Genomic DNA, 19,403 nt, shown 5'->3' on the forward strand with positions numbered 1-19,403 from the left:
CCACCTCACAAGGTCCCAGAGCCTGGGCACCAGCCCAAGCCCTTTCGTCTACACAGCCCCTTAGCCAAACCCATGCAAGCTCAAGTCACGGACGAGCTGCAGGTGGTCTAACTGCAGTGTTGACATAGCTCTAACTCCTAGGGTAACTGCATTATGGGATTTGCTGCTGTTCCCATGCAACTTGCAGAACAGAATCTCCCACCAGCAAGTAAAGTGCTTAGCCATGCATGTAGATTTCATCCCACAATAGTGACACGCACACGCCTACAGGTAGCACAAGTGTCTGCTTGTGCAATTGCTTATTAATAATCCCAGTCATTAATACGCGCACGCCATTCCAGTGCCTTTCCTCTGAGGATCTCAAAGCACCTAGGAACAATAATTAATGTAGTCTCACGACCCCCTGAAAGGTAGGGAATTGCCACCTGACTTATTTCCTTCCCCTGACAGTTATTTCCTTTGGGTACTGTGGTTTCCTGTTAGGGCAAATTGCTGAGAAGGGAACACTTGCTGACACCTCTGGATGGAAAATTACAGCTTCATAAAACAAGACTCTCACGTTGCTTTCTGACCATACGGTGAAGTCTTGGCCGAGCTCCCAGTGATGTCAGTGGGGCCACTGATGTCGGTGGGGCCAGGACTTCACTGCATAGGTGTAAATGGGACTGAAGTGCTGTATAGCCCTGGTGCTGGCCCTCTGCCCAAGGATGGATTTCAGAACATGGAGCAGGTGCTGGACACAGGGCCAGCTAGTCACGGAGGTGAGGGGCGTTTCACTACACAAGCGGCAGGAGAGGTGTGAACTTGCTCAGAGGAACTGTAGTTCTAATCAGACCGGAATGACAGAAAAACTTAACTAAAAACAATACACAACAAAGCAGCTGTCATAAGAAAACAAAGAGACCTTTATATTTTCCAATAAGTTAGTTCATGTAACCCCTACCACAGGCATATGTGACCATCCAGCCAGAGAGCCTTTGGACACGACCAAAAGTGGAGATGTGATACGTGGGAAAGAGAAGAGGTTCAAGTCGCCCTACACAGAATATTGACAAGCTTTTCCCCAAACTATACTGTTTTCAGACAGAAAATACACAATATGGTATAAAACTTAAGATTTCAATATAGATTTATAGAAGTATCTTTTAAAATTAAAATGGGGCAGAGCCAGGCTCCAAATGACCTATATTTATACTGAATTATGTTCTTAATCCAATTAAACCATTGTTTTAGGTATACAAAGTCCAGGTGTCACTGCTGTGTGTCTCTGTCACCCTGTTTCTCTCCTTGACAGCAGTCTTCAGTGGTAGTAGATGCTGAAGGCATGTAAAATATACAGCAGAGCAGTGATAAAAGCAAAGAACTGAAAGGAAAAATAGAAACAACATTACTAGGCAATTAAATTACTCTACCGATTTCAGCCTTATTTTAATCTATGTCCTTAGTGATCCCTCCAATGTTCTTTTTTCAATAGATTTATGTCCTTAAAATGATCGTGCCAATCTATTAATGAATAAAATCTCAAACCCAAACCATGGGACAGCTCCAGAGCAGAGTTGACTGAAAATCAGAATTTTCTGTCTTTCCCGTCCCCAATTGTGAGGAAAAGGCAAAATATCAGAATTTTCCATGGACCTACAAGTTACAAAAAATTTCAATTCAGAAATGTTGAAACATTTTTGTTTTGTATCCTCCTGAACAGCCACAGTGCCTCATGGGAGTTGTAGTTCAGATGCTTTGTGCCCACACTTTCCAATGGCTAGATGACATTTTCCATGGTAAACTGTGGCCTAGGATCCTATGATACACCACTGCTGTTCGGCCAAAGGGGAGACCGCGGTGCATCATGGGAGATATAGTCTGGCCAGGGAGCCCAGCGGGGCGAATAAGGGCATGAGGCTCCCAACTACAACTCCCATCAAGCACCATGACAGCTCAGACAGACTCAGATTAAATGTCACTCTGACATGACACTAAGTGGTTCAATTCAGTTTGACAAGCCAAACTGTTTCAATTTGGGATGACCTACCTGACCTGAAATATTTTGCTTTGATTTTTTCCAACAACAACAAAAAAAAAAAAACTGAAAAAGTTTCAGCAACATTGAAACTTTCCCATGGAAATTATACAGGAAAGAGGTGCCTACAAGAAACGGTGGCTAATCAATACTCTAAGCATTCAACTTACTGAGGCAGCAACATTGATTTGATAGTAACGAGGACTATATTGTGCAAGCACTTCAGTCTCAGAGCGGATTGTTGCATTAGCCTGTAAGACTGCAGCGCTCATATAGAAAATTGCAGTGGCCCCATGATACAGACTATCCTGCAAAACAAGAGAGACAGAAGAGGAAGGTTTGTGATGTTGAAATACATATTCACAGTGCAGGTACCTCCTCATCACTTATATAACAGCTGTACTTTATATAAGCTCAACAGCATAGCTCTGGCCCTTCAGCTGTCCAATGTCTGTTTTTCAGTTCTACAAAAGTGGGAAAGGATGATGCCTGCATGACTCAAAAACATCTGGAACAATTTTTCTCAAAATGTTCCACAACAACTAAATCTTCTTTGGGTTGGGACCAGGCATGTGACAGTCATGCTCAAGAGGAAAGATTTTGCAAGTCACAAGCAACTTAAGAGTTGGTTTAGAATGAAAGTGTCTCCCCAGGCTTGCAGTCCATGATGCTACACTATTAATTGAAGCAAAACAGTATATTAATGGCACGTTAAGTTTGCACAGTTAATAATCACAAAAAGAGAAGACAGGCCCAAGTTAAGGTTCAACAGCATCATTAACTCACTTGTATATTTTATTGTATATATTTACTATACATCTGCTTATAAGCCCTACACCATCTCTACACACTCTCAGACAATGAAATTACGCTCATAACATTCCTGTCTGGCAGGGAAATATTATTAAACCAATTGACAGATGGGGAGCAGAGAGACATACACCAGGTCACCAAGGAAGTCTACAGCAGAGAGAAGAATTGAACCCAGATCTCCTGATCTCGTGCCTTAATCCCAACACCAACTTTCCCCTTGAGTTCAATGTTTTAAAGGCAATACATTATCTAGCAGGAAACAAGAATGGAAAATGCTGCGTATGTTCAATGTAGTTGAGGGCTTGCTGCTGTAAGTGTAGATTCTGCATGTCCAACTTGAGGTAAGCAGAATAGATGGAGCATTGCAAGTTCCTACCGTTTCTGCTGCTCTTGTTTGGGCACAGAGGGAGTTTTTTTGCGAGACTGGCTTAACAGAGCACTTGCCCGTCACGTTACATTGGGATGGCTCATTTTTGCAACAGTGGGAAACTGAAATTTTCTTTTAAGCAGCAGCTTAGAATTTGCAAAGGCTCTGAAATCAGAGTGTCCAGGCTATTGCTCTATTATCACCACGGTAGCATTTCAGACCCACAGTCTTTTCACACCACTGTCTTCAGCTGCTTTTGCTCTAGCCCTGCTCAAAAGGACCCGGCTAGAGCTTTTGTGTTATTTTCTTTTCTCCTTTCCCTCTCCCAAAACTTAATGACTAAAGAGATTTTCTTCAAACTCAAAAAAAAAAAAAAATCACCCCATTTCAGCCCAAATGATAAGCTATGAACATATGAAAGTAGATTATAATGAAAACTCTTTTGTAGCCTTAAGTACACCAGGGCGCCTCACACCCTGTTATTAACCAACTGTTTTTTTAGCTACGAAGGAAGTACCAAGAGGTTTGAATCAAACAGAGGATTCAGGTGGCCCTGGATCTACCTTATTTTCTGTATTCTAGTTGAATTGCATCAGTTTCACATGCAATGTTAGAAGAAATGTCAGAAGAACATTGCAGAATGACCTGGGATGATTCCATCTGCCGGCCCTTTTGTGTGAAAAGATTAGAAAGTGCAGAATACATGGAAAGTCCATTCTGAAGTCAACTTTCTGCTTGAGAGGGGAGACCTGAAGCTGAAAGGCAGTCACAGGAATGAGAAGAGCCACCACCAGCAGCAACACCCGGAATAAGGGAGTGTGTTCTTACCACTACTTTCCATGAGTTACTGTTTCTGTGAAATCCAAACAGGTAACACAACAGGAACATCAGGGAGAAGAAAAATGAACTCAGTGAGACGTACATAACCCATCCCTGCAGCATAGGGAAATACACTGTGGTGGCAGCTACGAGGATCCAGACCCAGCATCCAAATATCTGCCAAAAAAAAGAAAAAAACAAGAAGCCCAATGAACCCAATTGAGAGAGTCAGTTTTGCTCTTGTTCATACATTGCATTTCTCATCATCCCTAGCTTGGTTGTCTCAATATTAAGAGACAATACACCAGGCCCACCAGCTCTGCACTCATTATCGTTTGCCAAACTCACAATATGAATGCAAGGAATTGATCAAGTGAATTTATGCAAGTCAATTTATCAACAGTAGAAGTTCTAGAATGCCTGCTGAGCAAAAGGAGGAATTGGAAGAGAGTCACAAAATACCGGGCACTGGCATATAATACAGAGCAAAAACTTGCAAAGGTTCCTTCCTATGCTACTTTTCCTGGCTGATATCATGCAGCCAGTATATCCCGGTAAGAGGCTGTGGAGAAGAATTTTATTAAGGGGGAAGGAAGCAAATGCCATGTAGAAACGTGGATGAAATTCATACCAAAGTACAAATGGTAATTCCACTCTCCTGCTATGCAAAGTTAGATCCTGAGATTTGCAGACCTCTCTCTGATTCAGTGAAGGGGCAATAGATGAAGGGAGATAAACGCAATGTACTGCAGGCCTTCAATCACATCCAAGGCTGGATCTTGCTCCCATGGAAGTCAGTAGCAGTTTTGTCAGGGATTTCGAAGGTTGCTGCTGGGAGCTATGTACGTTGGAAGAGCAGATCACTTTTTTAGGTGGCTCAATATGGACGTAGAAGCCTGTTGTTAGATATTCATATTTTAAAAACTTGACCAGCATGCCTCGTTTCTTGAAAGCTAGATCTGGTTGGCCTCTACCTCTAAAGTTCAGAGTACATTAGTCATAATACTTAATGCCGGACTGGAAAGTGCTTATCTACTCCATTATTGCAATTTATTATTTGTATTATGGTAGTGGTTAAAAGCCCTAGTCACAGCCCAGACCCCCTGTGACAAAGCGGGACTGTTCTTAATGTTTCCTCTGAATATTGTGGGGGTGCCTCAGTTTCCCCTAGGCAGTTCTTAAGTATCTTGGTGGTGGGATAAGGATGTATGATCACTGCAGAGCCCTAGAGGGCAGGTGTGTGCAGGGGTCTGGACACAGAGAATGCCCGACACCCTGTTTCCTGGCAACTGATGGCCTGGCCCTTCCCCCCTGCAAGGTGAGAGCTGAAGGATTGGAGAACAAAGGAATCAGGTGACCTCCTGGCCCGGGAAAGGGACAAAGCCCAGAGGAGGAGGGGCTGGAGAGAGTTTCAGTTGGGGGCTGGCTGGGGACGTGGAGTGAAGTGCAGACGTGGTTGTCTGGCTCACTGCCCCCCAAAATGGACCCAGCTGAGGGGTCCTGTTCTCTGCACCTACAAGCTCTGTTTTAGACCATGTTCCTGTCGTCTAATAAACCTTCTGTTTTACTGGCTGGCTGAGAGTCCCGTCTGACTGCAGAGTTGGGATGCAGGACCTGCTGGCTTCCCCAGGACCCCGCCTGGGCGGACATGCTGTGGGAAGCGCACGGAGAGGCAGAGGAGGCTGAATGCTCCGAGGTCAGACCCAGGAAGGTGGAAGCCGGGTGAGCTGTGTGTCCTGCAGACAGTCTGCTCACAGAAAGGAGACTTCCCCAGAGTCCTGCCTGGCTTCGTAGGGAGCAGTTCCAGAGCATCGCCCGGGGACTCTGTGACACCCCCGTTGTGCTAGGCACTGGACAAAGACAGAACAAGGAGATAGTCTGGGCTCCATGGAGCTCACAGTGATGAGGACGGGGATCCAAGAAGCTGTACAGCATAGCAAAGGCTAGAATATGGTTTAGAGACATGGCAATGACATTTGAACATGAGGGGAATTCAGTGTTGTTTCCAGTTATGTGACGTATTCTGCTAAACCAGGCCATTTTCAAGAGGAATCGTTTTTGCTGCAAAAGAAGGCTCTACAAACTGGAGTCTTGTGAAATTTCTTGCAAATGCCAATTTGGAGATGGGAGGAAAGGTGGAGGGCTATGAAAATGGGCAAAACCTTTCTGCATTTTCACACAGGTCTGTTCCATAGGGTCATGAGTTTGTCCCTTCTTAGTCCTTATCCTCACCTGACGGTGCAATGGGACTCTGTAGCATGCTGGGCAATGCTATCCCCCCTAACATCACTATCCTACCGACAGCTCTGGCTATGTGGCCTTGAGGGCCAGCGCTGCTGAGATCACGTCACTCTTCTGCCAAACTGAGCCACAGGAATAGTCAAGAACAGACAACGCTGTGTAGGAAACATTATTCACACCCACAGGGCTCCAGTTCACTCCCTCAGCTGTCATTTCTTCTACCCGCAGAGCGCAGGTGGTGGGAATAAGGCCGGGGCGGCTAAGCCTCCCCAGACAGCTGGCTCGCTGCCTTTGGAGTGCACTGCCGCCAAAAGGGTGGGTACCCCAGCTGTGGCCCCGTCTGCGCTGCTCTTCCCCTTCCCGTCCCTGCTCTGCCTGCATGGGAGCCTCGCGGGAGGGCGGGAAGAGGCACCGAGCGAGGGGTGAGCAGCCGGTAGGCTCAGCTGCCCAGCCGGTGGGTGGGGGGTCTGTGGGAGGGGGCGAAGAGGCATGAGCAGTGGGAGACAAGTGGGGCTGGAGCAGGGGCAGACCTAGCGGCGGGGCCATGGTCTGGGCATGTGCAACCTCCCCAAATGGACAAGTCACGTGCCGCCCATGCTGCAGGGTATTCAACCTCCCTTTCAAAGCCAGCTGTGCTCCTGACTTCCATCCCTGTCACTACAATCGAAAGTCACAAATGTCAGGGGCCCATCCAGCACCCGTGGAAGTTAATGGAAAGGCTCCCACTGAAAGCCAGACGGGGCTCACGCTGGATGCAAGGAGGGTGCAGTGCTCATGAGTGCCTCTCCCAGGATGTGGTCTTTTATTCCTGTGGTCGGCACCCATCGTGGAGAGAGAATGGCCTTCCAGCATTCCCTCTGGGGAGGAGAAGAATGCTGCCATTGTGAAATAGCTCTAACATTGTTCTAATCCTGGCCCGCGAGGGCGTCACACTCTGCTATGCAAAGGCAGCAGAGGTGGGACCATTTATTTATTTATTAGCCGTGACAGGCAATTTAGAGGGGATAATTGCACTTTTCAAGCAGTTGAAACCACTTGACCTTCATCTTTGTGCTGCACAGTCCACCCCGAGGCACTGACTAACTGCTCAGAAATGCTGCGCCCATCATATCTTATTGCTTCCCTAACACACTCTCCCTCCTGTCCACTCTCTTTCTTCCACACCCACTTCTCCTGTGCCCTCCCACTCGGATCTCCACCCCACCTCACCCACTGCCGCACCCAGCTCAACAGACTCAAGTTCCATTTTTCAGCGGAGAGCAAATCAGTCACTTCACAGTTTATTTGCATTCAACTTTCAGGAATGCCCAACTGAATGGAGTAAGACTTGCTCTATAGACCTCTGATGAGTATATTAATGAGTCTACGGGTTGATTTATGAATTCTGGCTGCCAAGAGATCCTAGACCTTAATTAGTCTGGAACTTTCAGATGGAAAAGGAGGGAAAAGGACTGAATCTAAGCACACTGGGTTCTTTACTAAAGGTAAAGGTCTAGGATAAAGGCTCAAGAACAGCATCAAAGTGGGAGGTGGTTACCATGCATATGTGTTGGCCTTCCCTTGTACAGGCTGCAGAATGGGCATTCTGTTATGTGAAGGATAGAATTAAATGTAAGAAAAGAAATAATAATCTGCCATCAACCCAAGCTCACCAGGTGTCACCCACCGTCCACATGGAGACCCTCGGAGGTCTAATATACTCCAAATCCTCCTGCACTGGCTGTTTCTTCTGGTCACAGGCTCATGCCTGTCAGCCCTGATCTAGGTGGAGAGAGTCCATCCAAGAACTATTAATTTTCTTTCAAGCCCTGTGTTTGCTAAGGCCTTTGAACCAGGTCACGTCAATCTGTGGACCTCTTCCCGGGAGTTCAGAGCCTCTGTAGCTAAGCACGCCCCCCCCTCCATTATTCCTCAAGCTCATTGTTCTCTTGCTGTCCAGGGTCGCACACGGAACACTGGCATTGCCTAACTTTGGAGGGCTTGGCTTTGCGACTGTCACGTTCTTGTGACATCCCTTTTGGTGGTGTTGTCTGTAATATTTCATTACAGGGGCTGGGGAAGTATTGAGCTGAGTTATAGTACTGCACAAAAGCCACAGAGAAAGCAAGATACATCAAAAGACTTGTTACTGGCATTGTTTCAGCATTAGTGACCCCCCCACCCATTGTCTTTACTTCCATCAGGAAGCGTCCTTTGACTTACCCAAATCGCCAGGAATACAGTCTCTAACAAGCTCACAATTACATATAACATTTAGGAGTATCTCCACCAGAGCCAGGAGAGTTACACCAGCATCAAAGAGGTGTGAGAGATCTAGATCTCCTTATCTGATGCAAAACCAATGAGAGACTGATCCAAGGCCTGTTGTAGTCAATGGAAAGATTCCCATTGACTTTGGAGTGGAGAGTCTTATAGCCTTGTGAAACTCGCAGTTACACTTCACAGAGGCTCAGGGGAGCATTTCTTTGTTTTCAGTCCACAATGGCGATCAAAACAAAACCCAAGTCAAAACTCCATTCACCATGGTGGGATCACATTGAAAGGAACCCCCTGAGCTGGCTTAGGTTCACTTGAAATGCTCACAAAACCCTAGCAAACCTTCCAGTGGACTTGGTGCGAATCTTCAATTTCTGATCAAACCGAAAAACAGGTGAGCATCAGCACAGCTCTCATTGTACTGCATGTGCTTAAGGAGGGTGTGCCTGCCTGGGTGCTTCCCAAGTCATCATTCTTTTGGGAAAACAGAAGAAAATGGCCAGGTGTGAAACAGATGGTGGTACCACCAGGACTGGTTACCACGGTGTGCACCCAGTTCCTTTGTCCCGTGTTCGCCATAACTCTCAGGTCACCTGCTGCTTCTGCTCCCCTTATCCGAGCCAGTGTTTAAAGACAAAGAACAGACCTGATTTTTGGAAACGTTCTGCTACCAGTAAAAGACCAATAGAAATAAGGTGAACTATGGCCTGAAAAATCAGCCGAACCCATGGAAGCAGGAAGGCAGTGATGAAGCCGGGCATATGTCAGATGTGACTCTGAAGTCAATCAACCAGGATGAAATAGGTCACAAGTGAGAGAAGAATACACAGGTCACAGATGAGGGTTTTGGACAAGAAAGGGTGGTTAGAATTTGATGTGATTCAACAGGCCTTGTACTGCAGAAGGCAGCAGAGGGAACAGCACAATGTAATGGGGTTCAGAGGGAGCTCTCTGGACAATTAATTTAAAGCAATTACAAGGAGCCCTGTATCCAACTCCTCTAAGTGAATCAGGAGTATTAGATTATTCAGCAAAGCAACCAGAATTTCTAAGACCAAACACCTGGAAGGGGGAGCCTATGGGAGATACCAGCAGAACCACCTGGATAGCCAGGAAACCTGATGGCAGATGGAAAATATCAGTCATTGGACAAGCCACAGAACTCGTATGCAGAGTAATTGTAGCCGTGCCCCAGTCCCAGGATAGTAGAGAGTCAAGGTGGGGGAGACAATAGCTTTTATTGGACCAACTTCTGCTGGTGATAGAGACAAGCTTTAGAACTACACAGAGTTCTTCTTCGGGTCTGGGAAAGGTACTTCATCTTGAATTGAGCTATGATCCTGGGAGTATCTTTCCCAACCCGAAGAAGAGCTCTGTGAGCTCGAAAGCTTGTCTCTCACCAACAGAAGTTGGTCCACTAGAAGAGGTTACCACACCCACCTTGTCTCTAGAAGCCACAGAAGTGACATTTTCATTGGAACCGAGACCTCCAAATCTTCAGGCCTACCAGTTCCCATGGCAATAGTTATGGATCTGTACTGTACCCTGCAGATGTCCCCACAGATGATATTTCTATTATTTCTATTTCCCCTCTCAGAGCCACACAGAGCTTAGGCAAGAAGATTCATACTGAGAAAGTAGGGCAATCAGCTAATTATCTTAGGTGCCTGGACACGAATGCAAGAAGCCTGGGAAACAAGTGAAAAGAACAGAGAGGCTGAAATGAACAATGAACATTGGCCACTGTTGGAAGACAGAATGCTGGGTTAGACAGACTTTTGGTCTGACCCAGTATGGCCATTCTTATATTCTTAAGAAAAACAACGCATCTGATTTGGATTTCTGCATCACTGTAACTCCCGTTGACTTCAATAGCTACTCCTGATTTACACAAAGCAGGGACATCAGGATCAGGCCCAAATTATTCATCCGGCAGGTGATACCTGGCCCTGCTGAAGGCCATGGGGGGGTTTGCCATTTATTTCAATAGAGCCAGGATTCCATCCTTTGTCTTGTAATACAAGCATTTCACAGGTAATGCTCCAGGCAGTGTTGGCGGGATAATGGTGTAAACAAGAACATTGCCAGCTCTCTCCCTCTTTGAATGTTTGCTTCTAGCAAAGCCGCTCAGATCAACGATGTAAATGCAATACATACTTCGCAAAGGTGTTCCCAGACCCACCCTGAGCTATAAAAAGTAGTGCCAAGAAAAATCTGACTTTGAACTTTTCACCACCACCCCTCCACCGCTGTTACGTTAGTTTCAGTTTATTCAGGGCTCTCCTTCCATTTCTAGCAACAAAGCCAGAAGCAACCTGAAGAGAGGCACTGACCCGCCCCCATGAGCGATCAGACAGGTTTTTCAGGATGAGAAAGAAATCCATTTCACCTTTAAAAATCATTAAATTCAGAAATCCAGTAGCTCACTGAAACTATAGATTTATGGCATGAAAAGCCTTATATTGACCTCAAAGGAACCCTGATCATTTGAGACTTTCATTAGGACAAGGGTGATGTGGGACAGGAAACGTTGCAGGTGTCGTGTTTCTGGGATCCGACTTTGATTTCCTTCCATTCCAGTGCTGTCCCAACATACTGCTTCTGCACATTTGGATCTTGGGCAGGCCACGTTTCAGCCATTGGTGGTGTGGTTTGGAGAGGATTTGCACCTGCAGAGTTACAGGGGCATGGTCAGCATTGCTGACAGACAGATACAGATAACCTTTAGAAAAAAGAAAAGGAGGACTTGTGGCACTTCATCTGAAGTGAGCTGTAGCTCACGAAAGCTCATGCTCAAATAAATTGGTTAGTCTCTAAGGTGCCACAAGTCCTCCTTTTCTTTTTGCGAATACAGACTAACACGGCTGTTACTCTGAAACCTTTAGAAAAAACTTTCCAAAGATTGTACCGTAAAGCCAGCGGAGATAGGAACTTTCAGACCCTCCGTTCGCAGCTGTCAGCCTAGACCCTGAGAGTTTAAAATAGTCAATCTTCTCCTTAGAAAAGAGATTTTCGGTTTTTCCCAGGGGTTGTGGGCTGCCCATATCCCGGGCAGAGCCCTAGAGATTCCTCCATTTATTTGCCCCCCAGCCACAGAGTCTCATATCCCAGCCCTATGATCAGAGTTGCGAACACCTGTAGCTCCCACAGGTCCCCTGCTGGGATTCAGAGTGTACAAAAAGGGGCACAGTTGCCAAGATGTCATGCGAGGTGAAACACACACTCCATGGTCTCAACCTGTCCCCTCTCTTCCTTTCAGTGCTCCCCTACACGCTTTATCCAACCCTGCTGCTGTCTCTCAGCAACTCCAGCCGCTAGCAGAGTCCTTCCGCCTTCTTCCCCAGAATGGAAGCATGCCGGCGCTGCACACCTCTGTAGCCTTCCTCGTTTCCATGCAGAAAGAAACCCCCCGGCTCACGCACAGACTTTCTCTGCCTCAGCAGCTTATCTGTTTGCTGTACCCCTAGTAGTTGTTTACGAGGGTGAGTGGGCCCTAGCTTATACCTTCTATTTCTAAGCAAAGGTGGATGTCTAGTGGGTAGAAGCACAGGGCTGGGAGTCAAATGTGGGTTCAATTCTCAGCCCTGCCACAGACACAGTCTATCTGTGTGACATTGGGCACATCACTTAATCTCTCTGTACCTCAGTTCCCCATCTGTACAGTGGGGTTAGCCACACTTCCCTGCCTCCCCAGCATATTACAAATGCTTCGTGCTGTGGTTCGAAGATGCTCTAGAAGTGCAGGGCAAGATTATTATTGATGCCAGGTCTTCATAAAGCATATGTTTCTCAACCCACACCCAGTGCCTTCAAAAACCAGTCGGATTTTTTACGCCACTGCTTTCCTGTTGTATCATTACCCTCCTGTGAAGGAAGGCGTTTCCGGGAGGTGTGCATAAGGCAGGAATGTTCTCATGCGTACCACTGACTTGAAGGAGGCTTGCAGGCAGGCGGTCCAGGATTTCATACCAATAAATCCTACAGTCGGTGCGTTTGCTACGATTAGCTGATCTGTGACTACAGGAGCCTGTTCTGAACTGTAGTGCTAAAGATGTGCCCGACTCTTGTGGAAGGGAAAGCACATCACAGAGAAGAGAGTCCGGCTGAGGTACAGGGTTTCACACTGTGGGTCGTGACCCCTAGCACAGTCAAGGGACGTCGTGAAAAAAAGTTATAAAATCTGGCAGTATCATTGCCTAATTTACATAATGACAATAAATGGATACACAACATAAAGCCTAGAAGGACGTGTCCCTGGAAGACCACCCTCTTGCCGTACCTGGGAATCCTGGCCCATGGCTCAGGGCAGAGTGCAGGCTGTGGGGGATGGCCCTTTAAGGCCACCATAGAGCTGTAACCCATAGGGATCCCCGGCTGGCCCCAAAAGGGAACCAAGCCTGCCCGCCAAGCTCCAGGTATTCTCAGGTCTGCCCTCAGGTAACACACCTGTACCTCAGTGACAGCAGTGCTGCTCTCAAACGGATCTAACCACAATTGTACCTCCGGGCTCAGGTACTTGTGCCTACGGTGCTCGGAGATCTTCAAATGAAAGGTCCCAGAGGCATGCAACAGGGGGTTACCAGTCTTTTGCAATCAGCCAGCAGGCACCGCAGTAGGAGGAAGTGAATAATTCTTCCCTCACCACCAATCCCCTTCCTTAGAGTTTGCACTGCATGGTCACCAGCCCTGCCACTGTGAGCGCTTGGGTACCGCAGTATGCGATGGTGCTGGTAACTGCACCAAGCCCCCTGAAGGCAAGCGCCATTACCACTCCAGCTGTTAGAGTCACGTGGGCACCTCCCACCCGGGCTCACCCAGCCCGGACACTCACCTGCAGGGGGGACACGCACTAAGAGGCCCTTGCTGTCCGTCCAGCAGAGTCACGCCATGAGACACGGACAGGGTTGCTCTGACAAAGCAGCTGGGCTGAACGGTGGATACCCAAAGGGCATCACACAGTTAACCAGCCTGGTCGTGAGCACATGGTCACAGTCACCCCGTCTGCTCTGGCCTGCTGGCACAGGTCCCTGCTCCTCATGTTAGCCCAATGGATGTTTGGGGATCTGAGACCCACGTCCATAGGAGTCAGGGTTGCAGCACTCTCCCAACATATACTAATCCCCCCAAAACTAAGTTAAACTGGGGTGTTTCATTTGCGAGACCTCTCTGGAAAGTCTTCACTTTCTTCAGGATTAGGCCCAGGTCACCTGTCACCCTGGGGCACAATGACCCAGCCTACCTGCTCCTTCTGTCTATGGCAACATGACATAAAGACACCCTGTCTCCACCACATGTCCTGGCTTTGAACGGTAATGTCCATTTTCTACAGATGGTTCAATCTGAATGGGATGGAGTAGGGAGACTAAATGAAACAATCAATAATCACCTAAAGCAGCACTCTGTTGCTTAAAATGGGTATGTTGCTGCCTAAAATATAGGCAGAGCTGGTATCGCCTAGCGTTATGGTGTCCCGACGCTTTCCATTTCCCTGTGTTCATGGGGACAATGAGGATAAAACAAAATATTGACTAGCTGCTCATGAGCTCCGCCCAGCCTGTGTACTGCATGAGACAGGGTCCTCTGGAAAAAAACCCAGCATGAGATCATGTAATTACAGACTATCATGAATACACACATGGGGGCCAAACTGCACAGACAACCTTAATTCTGGCATTTCCAACTTCTGGAGCCTTGGTTTGCAGCCTTAATGTTCTTTTTTTGTGTGCATGTCATTATACATTTAGGGCCTGAGCCAGCTCCCATTGGTGGCCACGGAAAGACTCCAGCAGGAGCTGGATCAGGGCCTTAGGGTACATCAACACTGGGTAGACAGACTCGCGCTAGCTCCACTTGATCGAGCATGCTAAAAATAGCAGCATGGCTGTTGCAACGCAGGCGGGCAGCTGAGATGAGCCGCCCGAGCCCGCGCCTGCCCAACCCACTGACTCTGAGCGTGGGCGGCTAGCCCAAGCCACCGCCCAGGCCCAAATGTGCCCACACAGCTATTTTTAGCTCACTAGATCGAGCGACGGTAGTGCACATTTGTCGACCCGGGCAGGGAGGCTTGCGCCCAGCTGTAGTGTAAACAGACCTTTAGGTGCCCAACTCTAGGCACCCTAGCTTGAAAACCGGACGAGGCCTGTAACATCCCGTGTTATCGAGACAGCCCTGCAATATCTAGGCACAACAAGAGGTCTTAAGGCAGAGCAGTGCCCAGACTGCTAGGTCTGCCAGCACTTTCCGCTACGACTCAACCGTTTTACCCTCACGGATTGCTGTGTTTTGCTTTCTCTGTGGTTTTGGAGCAGCAACTAAATAACTCCCCTGGCCCGGCAGTGTAACATTACGGACTCAGCCACCCAGCGCGAGGTCACAAGAACGTGACGGTCGCAGCGCCAAGCCCTCCAAGGTTAGGCCATGCCAGCGTTCCGTGTGCGACCCTGGGCAGCAAGAGCACCACGAGCTTGAGGTCTAATGGAGGGGGGTGTGCTTCGCTGCAGGGGCTCTCAACCTTTGAGGGCGTGGGAACTATTTGTAAATGCTACTGGCCTGCCGCCACCCAGTACATAGGCCAGGGGGGCGTGAGGGTTGGGTCCTGCCCCTGGGTATGAAGACGCTGGGGGTTTGGGTTCTCTCCCCGGGGGGAGACAGGAGTTGCAGAGTCCATCCCACTCTCTCTGCTGCAGTGGCTCCCGTGGTTCTGGTCCTGAAGGGATGGCTGAGCTCAGCTGTCCAATCCAGGCATTGCAACCTCCAGGGTCTCAGCACTGCATGGGTTTGGCCCCATGCCCTGAATTTGTAGGAGAGACATTGCATCCTGGAGCATGGGGTCGCAGTGCCACTCACTCAGATTTGGCCCGGCTGGCCCCTCTGTCATCATGACGACCCCCAAGCTTGTAGTGATTGGAGCAGGGGCGCTGAGCCCAGCCTGCCACACAGGACCAGAGCTGCAGGAGCCCTCATGTGACTCTTGGAAACATTCTGGTGACCCAATTGGAGGTTGTGACCCACAGTTGAGAAACCCTTCAGCCCCTATCCCCGTCTCTACATCAATCCCTCCAAGCTCCTAGCCCCTCTGCCCCTCCAAAATCCGGTCTTCTTCATCCCCTTCTGCTCCTGCACCTCTCCCCTGAGCTTCTACCCCCATTCCAACTCGGCTTCTATCCCCAATGCCCCAGCCCACACTCCGGCTCCCGTCTCTCTCTTTCCCGAGCCCTGCCCCCCCGCTCATATCCGCTCCCACCCCTGGCTCCTGCTGCCATTCTGTCCCCACATGTCTGCTCCTATCACTGCTTTCCTAGCTCCCCTCCCAGCTAGACACCTCGTCCTCCTCTTCCCCAGGGCCCCGTATCCAGCAGGGGGCACTGAGAGCCCAGCAGGGCTGTCTCCCTGCTCTCAGTTCCAGTGCCTGGGGCCACAGCCGCCTCCAGCTGCCAGGAGGAGCATTTGTACGGAAAGTCCGGCTCAGCTCCTACATTCCTATGATGGAACATGCTCAGTCATCACACATAGATGCTGGGAGGGGGATGGAACATGTTCAGTTAGGGTTGCCAACCCTCCAGGATTGCATCTCCAGGAATTAAAAACTAATCTTTCATTAAAGATTGTCATGTGATGAAACCTCCAGGAATACATCCAACCAAAACTAGCAACCCTATACTCAGGGCCAACGGAAGCTTTGAAGAATTTAGCTCTCCAACTATAACAAGCCTTTATGAATTGCAATTCACAGGGGCTCATAATCTGGGCCAGTTCTGGCAGATTTTCATAGGGATGGCAATTGACACATCCCAGACACCAGCGTGGTTCCCCCACCATGTTTCAAGTCCCTGCTGCAAAGCACGGAGTGGCTGGAGCTTCCCAGTGAAATCGCTGTACGCTTTTTTTTTTTTTAAATATGGGCAAAACCACATATTTTTCACTAACCTAGTTCTTGGGAAGGGCAGAATTCTTTTCGCTAAAACGTTCCCATAAAAATATCAGCCTGAGGCAGACACCAAGTGTGGGAAAACCTCAGCCCAAATGGTTTGGAAAAGTAACAACGGAACAGAGTCTTATAGTGGAAAATGGTAGGCAACCTTAGCTATAAGCATTGATCTGGTCCCCCAGTTAATGCTTGACACATGTGAAGTAGCAGTTCTGTAGTAGGAAGTTTTGACGTGGCAAAATGACCGTCTTATAGCAGCTCAAAAGCAATCATTGTGATGTGTCCATGTATGCTCCTTTTATCCTACATAATGCATAATACCCTCTAATATTATGCATCTGTTACTGGGTATTCTTCACACACCAGTTCAACCCCACTAGGCCCAGTTCAGAGCTCACACTGAAGTCAGTGGGAGCAACATCAGTTTAAAATTGTTGAGAGAGGAGACGTGAACTCATTGACTTCAGCCAAGGTCACTCACTTCTGGTTTATGTCTTAGGTTCCTAAAAGCTCATGCTTCAAGGTTTCATCTAGCCATCAGCAGGGGTCAGGAAGGGATTTTTCCCCCCTAGTGTATTCTGGGAGGGTTTTTTTTCCTCTCTCTTTCCTCTGAAGAATCGGAGTTGGCCACAGCTGGAGATGGGACCCAAGAGGGGGAAGGCTACGGCTCTCAGGTGGCACTGCGCATTCTTGCTCTCAGGTGCTTAGCTGGTTGGTTCTTGCTCACGTGCTCAGTGTCTAAGTGATCACCATACGTGAGGTCGGGAAGGAATTTTCCCCAGGTCAGATTGGCAGTGACCTTGGAGGTTTTTGCCCTTCCTTTACAGCATGGAGTGTGGGTCACTTGCCAGGATCATCTCACTTAAGCATTTCTCTGCCCCTGCACTGGTGCACCTGAGTCCCTCCTGTTCTCTGCTTGTCTTACCATCTAGTGTCCTGTGAGCTGTCATACTTTGGTCTCATTTCAGCTGTTGGGATGAGTGGGCAGGGGCTGGGTGGTAGTGGTGACCTGTGAGATACAAGAGGTCAAGCTAGGTGAGCTGGAGGCCTTAAACACTATCCTGATCTATAGCAGGGTGAGTGGAATATCAGGCCTTATACATTGTACCAATGAACAGTAAGAATGTATGATGGGTTGGGACTTTAGCTTCTCTCTTCCTGTGTCTCAAAAGGAGAATACCTCCTAAATAGGTATACAATACATAACGTGAGATTTAAGAACTTCAGAGACGACAGCTATTGTGTCTACAGAGCACTGGCGGAAGAACATTCTTCGTCTAGAGATACCGTCCTCTCATCTCCATGAAATGGGATCCAATCAAGGGATAAATCTTAGCTAGCCACTCCCAACGATATACGGTACTTGCAAATTTTAGGCAATTCAGGTCCTTTAAAATTATTTTAAAGGTGTCCAAAGTCACTAGTTCATACTAAAGAAGCATACCACTGCCTCTGTTGAGACAAAAAAGTACTTAAAATGAAAGGTAACACATGCTACAATGAAAGGCATTTCATGATTTACCTCATCAATGCTCAGACTGAGGTTCGCGAGCTGAAAGTAGCTCATTAATGTGTTTCCTGCAGCTCTTTGCAGCACATAATATTAAAACACCAATTTAATTATTAACCAGTCTAAGTAATTAACCAATCAGGATGCCTTTACTATATTATTAACCAATTGTAGTTGATAACACAAGTTGATAACTTGGTCAGTCATTGTGCTATAAGAATTATATTTTTATATATATATATACACACACTATTTTCCCTCTCATACTGTTTAAATATGAATATATAACACTATAGTAAATGAAAATGAATTCACACTGCTGTGGCTCTTTTGGGTTACGCGGATCGCTAATTTAGCCATCAATGGCTCAGGAGCTGAGTATCACTCCTTGACATGCTATTTTATCAGTGTTGTGTTCATGGTACCATAGTCAGCACTCAGTTTCAGCACAAAGCCAATGATAAAGACAAAATGCTGAAGTTTCTAATGGAAATGTCAGCTTATCTTTTCCTATGGCTGTCTGAATATGAAGTTGCAATTAACAAATGCCAAATAATTGTTTGGGTGGGTGGTGCAGGCTCTATGTTATCGATGTAATGACTATGAACAGACCTTAATAATGTATTGTATATCAAAGTACATCAATTGCCATAATCTGACTAGATACTGGAATGCATGTCCAGGACTCTGTACTCAGGAATATTAAGAAAATCTGCCATTGCTTGCGTATGACAAAAGCCGACTGCATGACTACAACCTTTGATCCCCCAGAAAACTTCAATAAAGCCAGAGAAATACAGCCCTGGAGAAGAAAATGACAGACGCTTCTTTAACTTCCAAGATCTGACTTAATAAAAAGATAAAACAACTTCTACACCATGGAAGGATGACAAGCTGATTTCAGTGCTTTACATTATTTTGGTTGACTCAAGCCCTGACAGAGACCCTATGATTTTTAATGTAAGTAGCTGCAGAAGTAAACTTTCCCCCCACATAGTTTTCTTCTTATCATAGCTGTTTTTTGTGCTAGTTCTGGACGCTCTCCCCGGCCACCACCACACACACACACACACACCAATTTGAAATAGCTTTTAGTTTTTGCCATAGCAATCAATCAATCAAACAAACCAAAACTTTCAGTATACTTACTAGCTCTGGTAGGATAAAAGCATATGGCACGATTCTAAATATTTTTGCTCCAGATGGCATGTCAGGTTCTGTGTAGGTAACAGGTAGAGGGGGATCTTTTGACGCCATCTCTTCTCTGCTTAGACAGGTAGAGGGTCTGCTCCACTATCCTTGGTTATCTGTACAACACCATTGGCATGCACCGCTTAAAGTACTAGCCACTGACACGCCCATCTGGTTGTAATCAGTAAAACCAGTTCCAGCCTGGCAGGTCATTCCACTCCTTGCAGCCAAAAGAATCATCAGTTACTCTTTGGCTAATTAA

At 47.3% G+C, this 19,403-nt stretch overlaps 1 protein-coding gene across 2 annotated transcripts; it reads right to left on the bottom strand.

Annotated features, from left to right (window-relative positions):
• Nucleotides 1-847: 847 nt before the first annotated feature.
• Nucleotides 848-19,245, bottom strand: MALL (mal, T cell differentiation protein like). Of its 2 annotated transcripts, XM_073335329.1 has the most exons (4): nt 19,100-19,245; nt 4,026-4,193; nt 2,188-2,325; nt 848-1,363 (listed from the first exon to the last, which is right to left on the bottom strand). In XM_073335329.1, exons 1-4 carry the CDS (start codon nt 19,205-19,207, stop codon nt 1,301-1,303), a joined length of 477 nt encoding a protein of 158 aa, XP_073191430.1. In that variant the 5' UTR covers nt 19,208-19,245; the 3' UTR covers nt 848-1,300. The 2 variants fall into 2 exon arrangements, with proteins under 2 accessions (XP_073191430.1, XP_073191431.1); XM_073335330.1 differs by lacking the exon at nt 2,188-2,325.
• Between the last annotated feature and the right edge of the window lie 158 nt (nt 19,246-19,403).

This window comes from Lepidochelys kempii, chromosome 3 (genome assembly GCF_965140265.1).
Source record: "Lepidochelys kempii isolate rLepKem1 chromosome 3, rLepKem1.hap2, whole genome shotgun sequence".
NCBI lineage: Eukaryota > Metazoa > Chordata > Testudines > Cheloniidae > Lepidochelys > Lepidochelys kempii.

Coding starts and splice junctions, on each gene's coding strand:
- MALL (XM_073335329.1), bottom strand. CDS start 19,207: ATGGCGTCAAAAGATCCCCCTCTACCTGTTACCTACACAGAACCTGAC. Junction 2,326..4,025: donor GTAACTCATGGAAAGTAGTG/GTAAGAACACAC, acceptor CTTGTTTTGCAG/GATAGTCTGTATCATGGGGC. Junction 1,364..2,187: donor AAATCAATGTTGCTGCCTCA/GTAAGTTGAATG, acceptor TTTTCCTTTCAG/TTCTTTGCTTTTATCACTGC.